Genomic DNA, 13,626 nt, shown 5'->3' with positions numbered 1-13,626 from the left:
AGCGTACCACTATCCCGGTGGAGGATAGCTGTGCCTTCTCAGATCCAATGGATAAAAAGTTAGAGGGTTACCTTAAGAAAATGTTTGTTCAACAAGGTTTTATATTACAACCCCTTGCATGCATTGCGCCTGTCACGGCTGCGGCAGCATTTTGGTTTGAGTCTCTGGAAGAGACCCTTGACTCAGCGACATTAGATGAGATTTCACTTAAGCTTAAAACCCTTAAGCTAGCTAATTCATTTATTTCTGATGCCGTAGTACATTTAACTAAACTTACGGCTAAGAATTCCGGATTCGCCATTCAGGCACGCAGAGCGCTGTGGCTAAAATCCTGGTCAGCTGATGTAACTTCTAAATCGAAACTACTTAACATACCTTTCAAGGGGCAGACTTTATTCGGGCCCGGTTTGAAAGAAATTATCGCTGATATTACAGGAGGTAAAGGCCATGCCCTGCCTCAAGACAGAGCCAAACCCAGGGCTAGACAGTCTAATTTTCGTGCCTTTCGTAACTTCAAGGCAGGAGCAGCTTCAACTTCCTCTGCTCCAAAACAGGAAGGAGCTGTTGCTCGCTACAGACAAGGCTGGAAACCTAACCAGGCCTGGAACAAGGGCAAGCAGGCCAGAAAACCTGCTGCTGCCCCTAAGACAGCATGAAGTGAGGGCCCCCGATCCGGTAACGGATCTAGTGGGGGGCAGACTCTCTCTCTTCGCCCAGGCTTGGGCAAGAGATGTCCAGGATCCCTGGGCGTTGGAGATCATATCTCAGGGATATCTTCTGGACTTCAAAGCTTCTCCTCCACAAGGGAGATTTCACCTTTCAAGGTTGTCAACAAACCAGATAAAGAAAGAGGCGTTTCTACGCTGTGTACAAGACCTTTTACTAATGGGAGTGATCCATCCAGTTCCGCGGTCGGAACACGGACAAGGGTTTTACTCAAATCTGTTTGTGGTTCCCAAAAAAGAGGGAACCTTCAGACCAATATTGGATTTGAAGATCCTAAACAAATTCCTAAGAGTTCCATCATTCAAGATGGAAACTATTCGGACAATCTTACCCATGATCCAAAGAGGTCAGTACATGACCACAGTGGATTTAAAGGATGCTTACCTTCACATACCGATTCACAGAGAACATTACCGGTATCTAAGGTTTGCCTTCCTAGACAAGCATTACCAGTTTGTAGCTCTTCCCTTCGGGTTGGCTACGGCTCCAAGAATCTTTACAAAGGTTCTGGGCTCTCTTCTGGCGGTACTAAGACCGCAAGGAATTTCGGTAGCTCCGTACCTAGACGACATTCTGATACAAGCGTCAAGCTTTCAAACTGCCAAGTCTCATACAGAGTTAGTACTGGCATTTCTAAGGTCGCATGGGTGGAAAGTAAACGAGGAGAAGAGTTCTCTCTTACCACTCACAAGAGTTCCCTTCTTGGGGACTCTTATAGATTCTGTAGAAATGAAAATTTACCTGACAGAGGACAGGTTAACAAAGCTTCTAAATGCTTGCCGTGCCCTTCATTCCATTCAACACCCGTCAGTGGCTCAATGCATGGAGGTAATCGGCTTAATGGTAGCGGCAATGGACATAGTTCCTTTTGCACGCCTGCACCTCAGACCGCTGCAATTGTGCATGCTAAGTCAGTGGAATGGGGATTACTCAGATTTGTCCCCTACGCTGAATCTGGATCAGGAGACCAGAGATTCTCTTCTATGGTGGCTTTCTCGGCCACATCTGTCCAGGGGGATGCCCTTCAGCAGGCCAGACTGGACAATTGTAACTACAGACGCCAGCCTACTAGGTTGGGGCGCTGTCTGGAATTCCCTGAAGGCTCAGGGATCATGGACTCAAGAGGAGAGTCTCCTTCCAATAAACATTCTGGAATTGAGAGCAGTTCTCAATGCCCTTCTGGCTTGGCCTCAGTTAGCAACTCTGAGGTTCATCAGGTTTCAGTCGGACAACATCACGACTGTGGCTTACATCAACCATCAGGGAGGGACAAGAAGTTCCTTAGCGATGATGGAAGTATCGAAGATAATTCGCTGGGCAGAGTCTCACTCTTGCCACCTGTCAGCGATCCACATCCCAGGAGTGGACAACTGGGAGGCGGATTTCCTAAGTCGCCAGACTTTTCATCCGGGGGAGTGGGAACTTCATCCGGAGGTCTTTGCCCAAATACTTCGACGTTGGGGCAAACCAGATATGGATCTCATGGCGTCTCGCCGGAACGCCAAGCTTCCTCGTTACGGGTCCAGGTCCAGGGACCCGGGAGCGGTCCTGATAGATGCCTTGACAGCACCTTGGACCTTCAGGATGGCTTATGCGTTTCCACCCTTCCCGATGCTTCCTCGTTTGATTGCCAGGATCAAACAGGAGAAAGCATCAGTGATTCTAATAGCGCCTGCGTGGCCACGCAGGACCTGGTATGCAGATCTAGTGGACATGTCATCCTGTCCACCTTGGTCTCTGCCTCTGAGACAGGACCTTCTAATTCAGGGTCCTTTCAAACATCAAAATCTAATTTCTCTGAAGCTGACTGCATGGAAATTGAACGCTTAATTTTATCAAAGCGTGGATTTTCGGAGCCAGTAATTGATACCTTAATACAGGCTAGGAAACCTGTTACCAGGAAAATTTACCATAAGATATGGCGTAAATACTTACACTGGTGCGAATCCAAGGGTTACTCATGGAGTAAGGTTAGGATTCCTAGGATATTGTCTTTTCTACAAGAGGGTTTAGAAAAGGGTTTATCTGCAAGTTCTTTAAAGGGACAGATCTCAGCTCTGTCCATCCTTCTACACAAACGTCTGTCAGAAGTTCCAGACGTTCAGGCTTTTTGTCAGGCTTTGGCTAGAATTAAGCCTGTGTTTAAGACTGTAGCTCCACCGTGGAGCTTAAACTTAGTTCTTAACGTTTTACAGGGTGTTCCGTTTTCCCCTTCACTCCATTGATATCAAGCTGTTATCTTGGAAAGTTCTGTTTTTAATGGCTATTTCCTCGGCTCGTAGAGTCTCTGAATTATCAGCCTTACATTGTGATTCTCCGTATCTGATTTTTCATTCAGATAAGGTAGTTCTGCGTACTAAACCTGGGTTCTTACCTAAGGTAGTCACTAACAAGAATATCAATCAAGAGATTGTTGTTCCATCATTGTGTCCTAACCCTTCTTCAAAGAAGGAACGACTTCTGCACAATTTAGATGTAGTCCGTGCCCTGAAATTTTATTTACAGGCAACTAAAGATTTTCGACAAACTTCTTCCCTGTTTGTCGTTTATTCTGGACAGAGGAGAGGTCAAAAAGCATCTGCTACCTCTCTATCCTTTTGGCTTCGTAGCATAATACGCTTAGCCTATGAGACTGCTGGACAGCAACCTCCTGAAAGGATTACAGCTCATTCTACTAGAGCTGTGGCTTCCACTTGGGCCTTTAAGAACGAGGCCTCTGTTGAACAGATTTGCAAGGCTGCAACTTGGTCTTCTCTTCATACTTTTTCCAAATTTTCCAAATTTGACACTTTTGCTTCTTCGGAGGCTGTTTTTGGGAGAAAGGTTCTTCAGGCAGTGGTTCCTTCCGTATAGAGATCCTGCCTGTCCCTCCCGTCATCCGTGTACTTAGCTTTGGTATTGGTATCCCATAAGTAATGATGACCCGTGGACTGACTACACTTAACAGGAGAAAACATAATTTATGCTTACCTGATAAATTCCTTTCTCCTGTAGTGTAGTCAGTCCACGGCCCGCCTTGTTTTTTAAGGCAGGTCTAAATTTTTAAATTATACTCCAGTCACCACTGCACCCTATAGTTTCTCCTTTCTCGTTTGGTTCTCGGTCGAATGACTGGGTGTGACGTAGAGGGGAGGAGCTATATAGCAGCTCTGCTTGGGTGATCCTCTTGCACTTCCTGTTGGGGAGGAGTTAATATCCCATAAGTAATGATGATGGTGACTGACTACACTACAGGAGAAAGGAATTTATCAGGTAAGCATAAATTATGTTATTTTAAAAGGATGTTAAAAAGCAAATACATTCTAGATTTAATGATGTTCGTGCCTGGTTGAGCACTTCTACTTGTTAATATATGAATATGATTCTTGGGGTCTCCTAAGTGTCATGGGGGAAATCAGACTCCCTGCCCAATGTGCCTAGAGGGATATGGCTGCACCTCACTGACGAGGCTCAAAGAAGGCCGAATCGATCTACTGGGGTTGCTGTGTTCTTTAATCAGAGAAGAATTGCCTGGTATTTTCGGGCTATACTTACCTGTATAGGCAGGATCATACTGATATTCTTTAGGAAATGTCTCGTCTTTGTAAGCACAATTGGGCACAAAGAGACTGTTCCCTGGTGGCAATTTGCCAGAGGACAAGCTATTGAGCTGTTGTTCGTGCCTGGTGACAAGAAGCTGTCTGTAGTGGCTTAGAAACAGGCAGAAATTTAGAGGTTTAAATGTTATAAAGTATATTACTATAGCAATGTTGGTTGTGCAAAGCTGGGGAATGGGTAGTAAAGGCATTATCTATCTTTTTAAACAATAACAATTTTAGTGTAGACTGTCCCTTTAAACATGTTAAATTATAATCTCATACTGTTTAATATCCCTTTAAAAAGTATTCTGTTATGGGGAAGATAAAGTAACTCACAAGCTGTAGGGCCCCAATATGTTAAGCTTTAGGTCTAAAAATGGTGTAAGCTTGAGTGACAGGAAGGAACGGGTTTGAAATCTGACTAGAAAAAGGGCTCACGATAAATGGTAACCAATTGCACCACTCCTCTCTAGACAAAAGATGGAAAGGAGAAAATATCCCTGTCAATGAAGGTCGTCAACCAAGGAACTGGTAAAGATTTGGATTCTAACAATGTGGTGTTGGAGTAAGTTGAGCTTTTTTATTTCAATGTCTTCTTTTCACTGATAGGTTTGTGTTGTTACACTTTCTGACCATTATTCTCCTTCACTGCGGGAACCGACACAAATTTAGCCAACACGTTTTATTTATTTATTTATTTATTTATTTATTTTGAAGGAACAAGGAAAGTCTGACTGTCTGTCTATTTTATTGATCTACATACAAAAAATTAAAACCAGAGTAAAGTAGTTCGGGTAATGTTCTCACATTTCTAAAAAAAAAAATTTCCCTGTTTGTTATCAATCCTTTTTTTTTTCCCATCCCACATTCTTACTCATTTTAAGAAGCTTTTGTAACTCTTTGTGGATGTTTCAGTCCTCTTTTCGTAGAGATAATCATTCAGGAAATAAAAGGCCATTACTTGAGCAGAACATTAATATGGGGTAAACACCTGACTGTAACAGGGATTTGGTTACACATACGACTTGACTATTTCTCCCTCTTGTTCCCTTTTAGACAAGATGAGAGGAAGAGAAGGGAATTTAAAGACTATAGCAAGCAGAAGATCACACTAGAGGCTGTGCTAAACACAGTGTGCAAGAAATGCGGATGCAAAGGTAAGTCCGTATGACCAGTCTCTAAGGATGCAACTATTTATTGAAATGCCTTGTTTTTCTTAAAGGGGCATGAAACCCAACTTTTATCTTTCATAATTCAGATAGAGAATACAATTTTAATCAACTTTCCAATTAACTTCTACTATATAATTTGCTTCATTCTCTTGGTATACTTTGTTGAAGAGGTAGCAATGCACTACTGGGAGCTAGCTGAATGCACTGGGTGAGCCAATAAGACGAGACAAATACGTGCAGCCACCAATCAGCAGCTCCTGATACTATCTAGGTATCCTTTTCAACAAAGAATTTCAAGAAAACAAATTAGATAATAGAAGAAAATTGGAAAGTTGTTTAGAGTTTCATGTTCTATCTGAATCAGGAAAGAAAAAGTTTTGGTTTTATATCCCTTTAATATTTGGGAAGTTTTGCTATTGGTAGAGCACCAAGACGTAAAGTGTGTAACAATTTGTGTTCTGTAAAGAGTTAGTGGAGGGAGGGTTACTTTAGACATAAGGAAAGAGGAAAATGTGCTATAACCCCTTCACTACCGGGACTTTCAGAGGAAAAACTTGCATAAAATACCGGAGAATTTTTAGCATTTTTGCTATCACTCCATTTAAACAGAAATAGAGCTTTGTGTTTTTTTTGTTTTTTGTTGTTGTTTTTTTTATTTACCTTTCAAACTATAAATCTTTTTAAGTAGACAACCCAAGGTATTGCTCTAGGTCCATTTTGGTATATTTCATGCCAAAAGTTCACTGCCAAATGCGATCAAATAAAAAAAATCGTAAATTTTTTACAAACTTTGGGTTTCTCACTGAAATTATTTAATACCCCTTGTTCAATCATGGCACAAATGGTTGTAAGAGCTTCTCTGGGATCCCCTTTGTTTAGAAATAGCAGACGTATATGGCTTTGCCATTGCTTTTTGGTAATTTAAAGGCCACTAATTGCAGCTGTGCACCACACTTCTATTATTCCTGCCAGTGAATAGGGTTAATTAGGTAGCTTGTAAGATTAATTTTAGCTTTAGTGTAGTGATTACCCTCCTACCTGCCACTTCCCACCCCTTGATCCCTCCCAAACAGCTCTCCTCTCTCCCTTACCCCCCGATGGTCACCCCCATCTTAAGTACTGGCAGACAGTCTGCCAATATAAAAATGTAAGACTTTTCTTTATTATTATTAATTCTGCTGGGTAGGATACCCCCGTACCCTCCAACCTCCCTGATCCCTCCCAAACAACTCTCTAAACTCCCCTCCTCTAACTAGTGCCGCCATTTTAGGTACGATCTACCAGTATCTATAAAAACCCTTTTTTATGTATTTTTTTTTTATTATTATAATATTTTTTCTGTAGTGGTCCCACTCCCCCTCCCACCATCACCACTTAGGGACCCCCCACCATTTTCTGTAGTGTAGCGCCCCTTCCCTCCCACTCCCTTTATTTTTTTATTTTCTGCAGTGTAGGGCCCTCCCACTCCCTCCCTCCCCCCTCCGTTGCTGGGCCACCCACCTGCCTCCCAGATTTTCTCCCACACCTTCCGCTGGCACCAGCAGCTGATCGCTACACACAGTGACACAGACAGTGTCACTGTTTGTAACGATCTAGCATCTGCCCTCATATGGAACTAGAGCACTGATCGCGCTCCGGTTCCCTATGCGGCAGGGTTGTGCGGTATGATAGTCAAAGTACTGCACAACGTATATATACATCGGATTAGGTGAACGGGTTAAAAACTAATTTCATTGGTAATAAGATTTACTATCATAATGTTCTGATGTGACTGATTTAATTGATTTTAAAACTACTGTAATATAATAGGAAGTGCGCTAGTGCTTATCCACCAGTGGGCAATCTGTGTCTAGAAATAAGTTGTGCACAATTGGTGGAAATAAACAGGCCCCATAAGCATAAAATACAAAAACATTTTTTTATTCAACACAGGAACATCTGTTTTTTTAATTATATATTGTTAATTGCCTCTCTTGCAAAATTAAAAAATGTACTTTAAAGCAGAGCCTCTTAATCTTTTTACCTGGGGCCCCTTTTTAAATTTATTTAATTATAATATAGTCCAAAACAAATCGGTTGTCAGATGAGTATACAATTTTTTTATACATCAAAATATACCACACAAGTAAGGGGATTATTAGTGAAAATAAATAAATTCAACTTTCATGGCCATTGCTAATCACTAATGGTTAGACCTACTGTATAACTCTCACGTTTTCAAATCTTGGGACCCCTGAAAATTGTAGTCCTTTTTGGAAAAGCATACCTAGGTAGGCTTAGGGGCAGCAATGCACTACTGGGAGGGAGCTAGCTGGTGGTTGGTGAGTACACACAAGCTTCTTGTAATTGGCTCACCAGCTGTGTTCAGCTAGGTCACACCAGTTCATTGCTGCTCTAGAGCTGGCCTTTGCAGGGGTTAAACACAAATGCAAAGAGTAATACAAGTTCTCTAACACAGGGCCTTTTCTTTTTGCACTTAATGTCCAATTTAAGCATGGTGAGCTAAGATGGGAGCTTGGAAGGGGCTTGACCTCCATCTGGGGATGGTGGCTTCATGTTGCTGAGTCACAAGGGAAGTGGCCAGTGTAGCTGCCCCCCCCCACACACACACGCACACTCCGAACACCGCAGAAAGAAACACTTCTTGCTCTGTCAACCTTTACAACTTTTGAAATGTGACACAAAATGATAGTGACTTCAGAAAAAGCAATTTATAAGAGCAGTGGAGCTCATAAATTAGTCTTTGTAGATGAGAAGTCTAGAATGGATGCACGTCACATTGTACACCACCCATTCTAATTTCTGTGCAAAAACACTGTATGGCAGCACCGGTAAAGATGATGATGATATTATTATTATTATATGTTTAAGCCATTACAATGCATAAGAGGAGCCAAGTAACACTGCTAAATTTAGTAAACAATATCTGATTAAACACAAAACACTATATAAGGCATTTTAATGCAGTTGTTACTGGTAGTTTTACAAACTTTCACATAAAAAGATAACAGAGTCCAAACAAAAACATGGCTGCTATTTAATAGAATATTGATGATAGCTAATACATTTAAATGTTTTTTTTTTGTTTTCACTTAAAAGGACATGAAACCCCAAAATGTTTGATGATTCGTATAGAGCATACAATTTTCCAATGTACTCCTCTTATCTGATTTGCTTCATTTTATGAGCCTACCTAGGTATACTTTTCAACAAAGGATACCAAGAGAAGGAAGCAAAATAAATAATTGAAGTAAATTGGAAAGTTTTTTTTTTAAAATAACATGCTTTGTCTGAATCAAGAAAGTTTCATTTTGACTATACGGTCCCTTTAACCAATAGCTTCAGTTTTGAATTTGAAAATATTTGTTTTACCTTCCAGGTATTGCGAACATAAATAAACATTCTGATGATATATTTAATTTGTGTACAAGTTAACTAAAACAAAATAAACCGCTGAAGGGGCACATATTAATAACTTAGTATGGGAATATATCAATAGTTACGGTGTGGCCCAAGGACTAATAACCTCACCTAATACTCCAAAACTGGTATATTGTGTAAAGTCAAAAGGCATCTCCGGTAAAAATAACACAAACATCCATAAAAGATAAAACATAAGGAAATTAGTGTAAAACATTATGCTATTAGCAGTATTTTCCAAGCAGATTATACCCCATAAATCATGCCTCCCCCTTATGTTTTGAGCCTGCAAGCAAATAGTTTCTTGCTGTCACATATGGTGAGGATGTAAATTAGTGACACAAATATGCAAAATCTTTGAGACACATTATTTATGACATACTGCAGATAAATACACCACAGGAGCTCTGTGATATGAAATCAGAGAGCTAATTAAGGCTGGTGTTAATTAGCATTCAAAAAAGACAGTTTCGATGTACTCTGTAGTTTTCTGATTAGAACACCAGGGGGTGCTATGCATTCCAAATCTATATCAGGAATTCACTTAGGTCACAAACATCCTAAATACGTTGCAGGTTTCCTGATAAAGCATTAAAATATAATGCTTTATAAGGTTCAGACAAATCAAAATGTTTCCAGTAAATACATCATTACATCTTCTGTACTCTAGCTGGAAATGTTATATTCTCTTAATTCTATGTGTTTATAGAGTTTCATACATTATACTTTTTCCCCCGCAAAACCTTTTTATATTAGGAAGAATACATTTAAAGGGATAGTAAAGTCGCATTTTTTTATTTCATGATTCAGATAGAGTATGTAATTTTAAGCAATTTACTTCTTATGTATAATTTGCTTGATTCTCTTGGTATTGTTTGTTGAACTTGTCATTGGCTTATTTGATGTGTTCAGCTAGCTCCCAGTAGTGCATTGCTGCTCCTTCAACAAAGGGTAACAAGAGAATGAAGCAAATTTGATAATAGAGAATATCATTTTAAACAACTTTCCAATGTACTTCTATCTGAATCATGAAAGAAAGAAAAAAATTGGTTTTCATGTCCCTTTAATGTATAGCATAGATAATCTCCTTATCTATCCTTACCAAATCTGACAAAGCAGTATTTTTCAGGTAATATCTAGTGCTTGACTGGCATGTTGAAAGAATCCTCCGTTCTCAAAAAATGTGTAGCTAGGGAAGGGCTAATGGTATGTGCACCTTGAATAGGTTTAATAGATGTATAATAAAGGGGTGTCACTCCTGGTGTGTGCACCATACCCTTTTACATTAATTACTAAATAAATCATCTGCGATCATGTGATCTGTTAAGGGCGAGGATGCAATCACAAGGGAGCAATTTGAGCTCCCTACCCGTAATCATGCAGAGATTACGGGTTCGTGGAAGCGCAAATATGCGCTCAACTCATAATCTATCCTTGAGTGTTTAACCCTCAGGAGCATGGGCTGTTTTTTTATGGTAAGTGTAAATAGTGTCACAGAATAACATGTAATTTGTATTATAGTTATATCTCAATACATTAGTTTTCCCTGACATAAATAGTTCTTAAAAGATGCACATTTAAATGCACAATAGAACATTTACAACTTCAATTTAAAAAATGGGTGGCAATAGGGGTTCTTTGTCAAATTCTGTGTTGTGTTTTTTTAAATTTATAAAGCAGGGCTGAACATAATTAGATGCAGCAGTACTCATTGTCAGGCTGCAAACTCTGCTTGAAGAAAGATTATTTGGATAATAATGTGTGCTGTTTGTTTGGTTGTTTTCTTTCATCAAAAAAAAATAAACTCCCTAGAGAAGCAACAAAAATAATTCTGTAACCGGCAAACAAACAAAAAATCTATATATATATGTGTTGGTCTCTCACTAAAAAAAAGATGTACAGTGTGGCTTAAATATGAGCAGAATCTAAAAATGCAAAAACGGCTCAGCATGGGTGTAAATGGCCCAGCAGTTAAAGGGTTAATGTCCCCTTTAAAAAAAAAAAAAAAAAGCAGCAGGAACATTAAACGTTATTTTTAATGCACATTAATGCTATACTTAGAATAATCAAGCAGTACGTTTCAAATGGTCAGCATGCAAAATACATGTTTTCAAAAGTATTCAAATTTGTCATGTTAGCAAAATTTCCATTATTTTGCAGTTCAGGAACATACCCCTTGAAACGCTTCATGAGTGTGTTCATCTAATTTCCTATGCTATGATCAGATAAGGACAAATATAAATGATTCCCTGCAATCACTGTGTAATATATTTTATGGTTTTGCCTCTGTGGACAGTGGAGACAGCGCTAATTTTCTGGCTTAAGATAAAACTAGGAAAATAAAACACAAATGTAAATTGCAAAGTTTCTTTACTACACATATATAAACATTTTATACGGAATTCATCTTTGAGTTTACAGTTCCTTTAAGTATAGCCCTTGTTTATAGAAATCTAAGTCTGTTTACTGCTGTGTCACCTTTCTTCAAATAGGCAAATAACTAGTCGGGTGTTACCCAAGTTTTAAAGTACTATCGTTGGACAAACCTATCACTTTACTGATATATATGTAAAAATAAAAATACATTGTAATTCCATATAACTGCAAAGACAGTTCTATACAAATATCCTATTTTTTTATACAGGTCATTTTGCCCAGGATTGTTTTATGCAACCTGGAGGAACAGTATATGATTTGGTACCAGATGAAGAAGACGATGACTTTAGGGGGGATAAGGGACAAACTGAACATCGTTCTGCTAAAAAGAAAAAAAAGGTAACCTGCAGAAACCATTTGTTCCTGGTTCTTACTGTTTACATTTAAGCTGTTTTGTCTCTGTAACATGTATGAGTCTCAAAGATGAATGTGATTTACAAAATTATTATTATGATATATATTACTGTGATTTTGCATTTTACACTGTTATGTGATTCTTGCTGTGGCAGAACTTAAAGGGACATACTGAATCATGTGAGTGATGCAGCGAATCTGTATAAAGTTGATTAGAAAATGTCACGTGACGATCTCTACGAGAAAAACGTTTTTTCACCTCAAAATTTCCTTAGCTCACCAAAGTAAGTGATCTGTGAGTTGTTCTCGTTCAGCTACTCTTTTAGTGAAAAAAGAAACGGTCATTTGACATCATTAGTGGTGAGTTCAAACTTTGCTGTAATTTCACAGGATTTCGCCACGATCCTGCAAGATTTCATAGTAAACTTCCTTAAACTGTGTAAAGAAATAAAGTTACTGTCTGCACATGCTAGATGCACTCTTCCTTGCAAATCCCGGGCAAAACCATTGTGATCTATTACTTCACAAGCTTTTCTAATAGCACATTGCTAAAGAAATATTGAGGTAAAATATCTTCCTTTTTCATGTCATAATTTGTCCACTTTTTACTGATATGCTTCATCACTTTCAATTGATTCAGCATTTGCACTTGCAGGACTAGAATGACATTTTGGGGGGAAATTACCACTTTCTAAATGTTTGTCTATTTTAGCAGGTTATATAAATTTGTTTTATTTATTTATTGTTATTTATTTATTCCTTTTTTAAGTCTGATTGTTTTTGATATTTATATTGACGGTTGACCTGATCTGGTCAAACCAGACTAGACTTTGCAGACTGACTGCATGAGAGTAAAGACTGTTTTAAGGGGCACAGAAGTTCGTTCCTTGTGCAGTAACACCCTTACAAGGGGCTGTTTTCTTTCTTCTATACACAGTTGGGAGGCTTGATTTCTTCTGCTCTCTTGTGTAAACAGCTTTTCTTTAGATATTACTGCAGTATTGCAATTTTAAGTTTAGGTGGTAGTTTCAATAGCAACAACAGCTATTTGAAACGATAATGTTATTTGTAAACTATTTTATAGACCCAGCAGTTTTAAAGTATCATTGAGAAGACATTAAATGGGAGTTGCAATAGGGAATGTGGATGTTTGATATTTTGGTAAAATGGACATTAAAACTGATTTATTTTGTACATGGTTTAATAAACATAAACAAATGTATGTTGGATATACTTGTTTACTGGTCTGCATGATGTATGTATAAAATGGAAAACTGTGAAATTAATGGTCAAGTAGCTAGAGTGTGGAATAGATCAGCTTTCTGCTGAACAAAACAGGTTCTAGGCCCCACAAGCAGTTTGTATTTGTGTTTTGTTTTAATACTCAAAAAATGAGTTTATGGTGTCATTCATAATTCATTTGTTAACAAAAATCAGCTTTAGGGCAGTAGAGAAGTAGCAGCCTAAATTTAAATAAAGTTAAAGTAGTAGCTGGCGCTACTGCTACAAACCAGCAGCAGCACAATTATTTTTATCTTAATGGGGTCGGGATTATCGTTTAGTTATTACATTAATATAAATTAAAAACAAAATACATACACTTTACAGAAAGACTTGTATGTAGGAAGGCAGCTTCACTTTCCAGCTTCTGATTCATCAGCATGATCAGTGAATCAGTGGGAGCATGGGAACAACAATTCCATCTGCTCTGTAACGGAACATTTTGTTGTACAGTGTAAGAATTTGTTTAGAGGCTTTTTTTTTATATGTTAACAGCTTACAATTAGAGAAAAGTACCTGTCATGTTTTTCTTCATTATCTCATTTACTTAGAATGCACTAATTCAACCAACTGACTTATTTGTTATGCTTGTACAGGTAAAAACTTCCAAAACCTATTCTGAAATACACATTTTTTAAAATTAATTCTTTTTTATTATT

General features: G+C 38.6%; 1 protein-coding gene across 3 annotated transcripts in view; it reads left to right on the top strand.

The window, feature by feature from the left end:
- The window catches only part of ZCCHC17 (zinc finger CCHC-type containing 17), a 57,343-nt gene that overhangs the window by 29,281 nt on the left and 14,436 nt on the right, over nt 1–13,626 (top strand). For all 3 annotated transcript variants that reach the window (XM_053707102.1, XM_053707101.1, XM_053707103.1), the window contains exons 5-7: nt 4,778–4,869; nt 5,361–5,461; nt 11,541–11,671. In XM_053707102.1, coding sequence (XP_053563077.1) covers nt 4,778–4,869; nt 5,361–5,461; nt 11,541–11,671 — 324 coding nt within the window. The remainder of the gene's footprint in view (nt 1–4,777; nt 4,870–5,360; nt 5,462–11,540; nt 11,672–13,626) is intronic.

The sequence above is a fragment of the Bombina bombina genome, chromosome 3, assembly GCF_027579735.1.
Source record: "Bombina bombina isolate aBomBom1 chromosome 3, aBomBom1.pri, whole genome shotgun sequence".
NCBI lineage: Eukaryota > Metazoa > Chordata > Amphibia > Anura > Bombinatoridae > Bombina > Bombina bombina.
The sequence above is the reverse complement of the archived record's forward strand: the minus strand, read 5'-3'. Positions and strand labels throughout refer to the sequence as shown.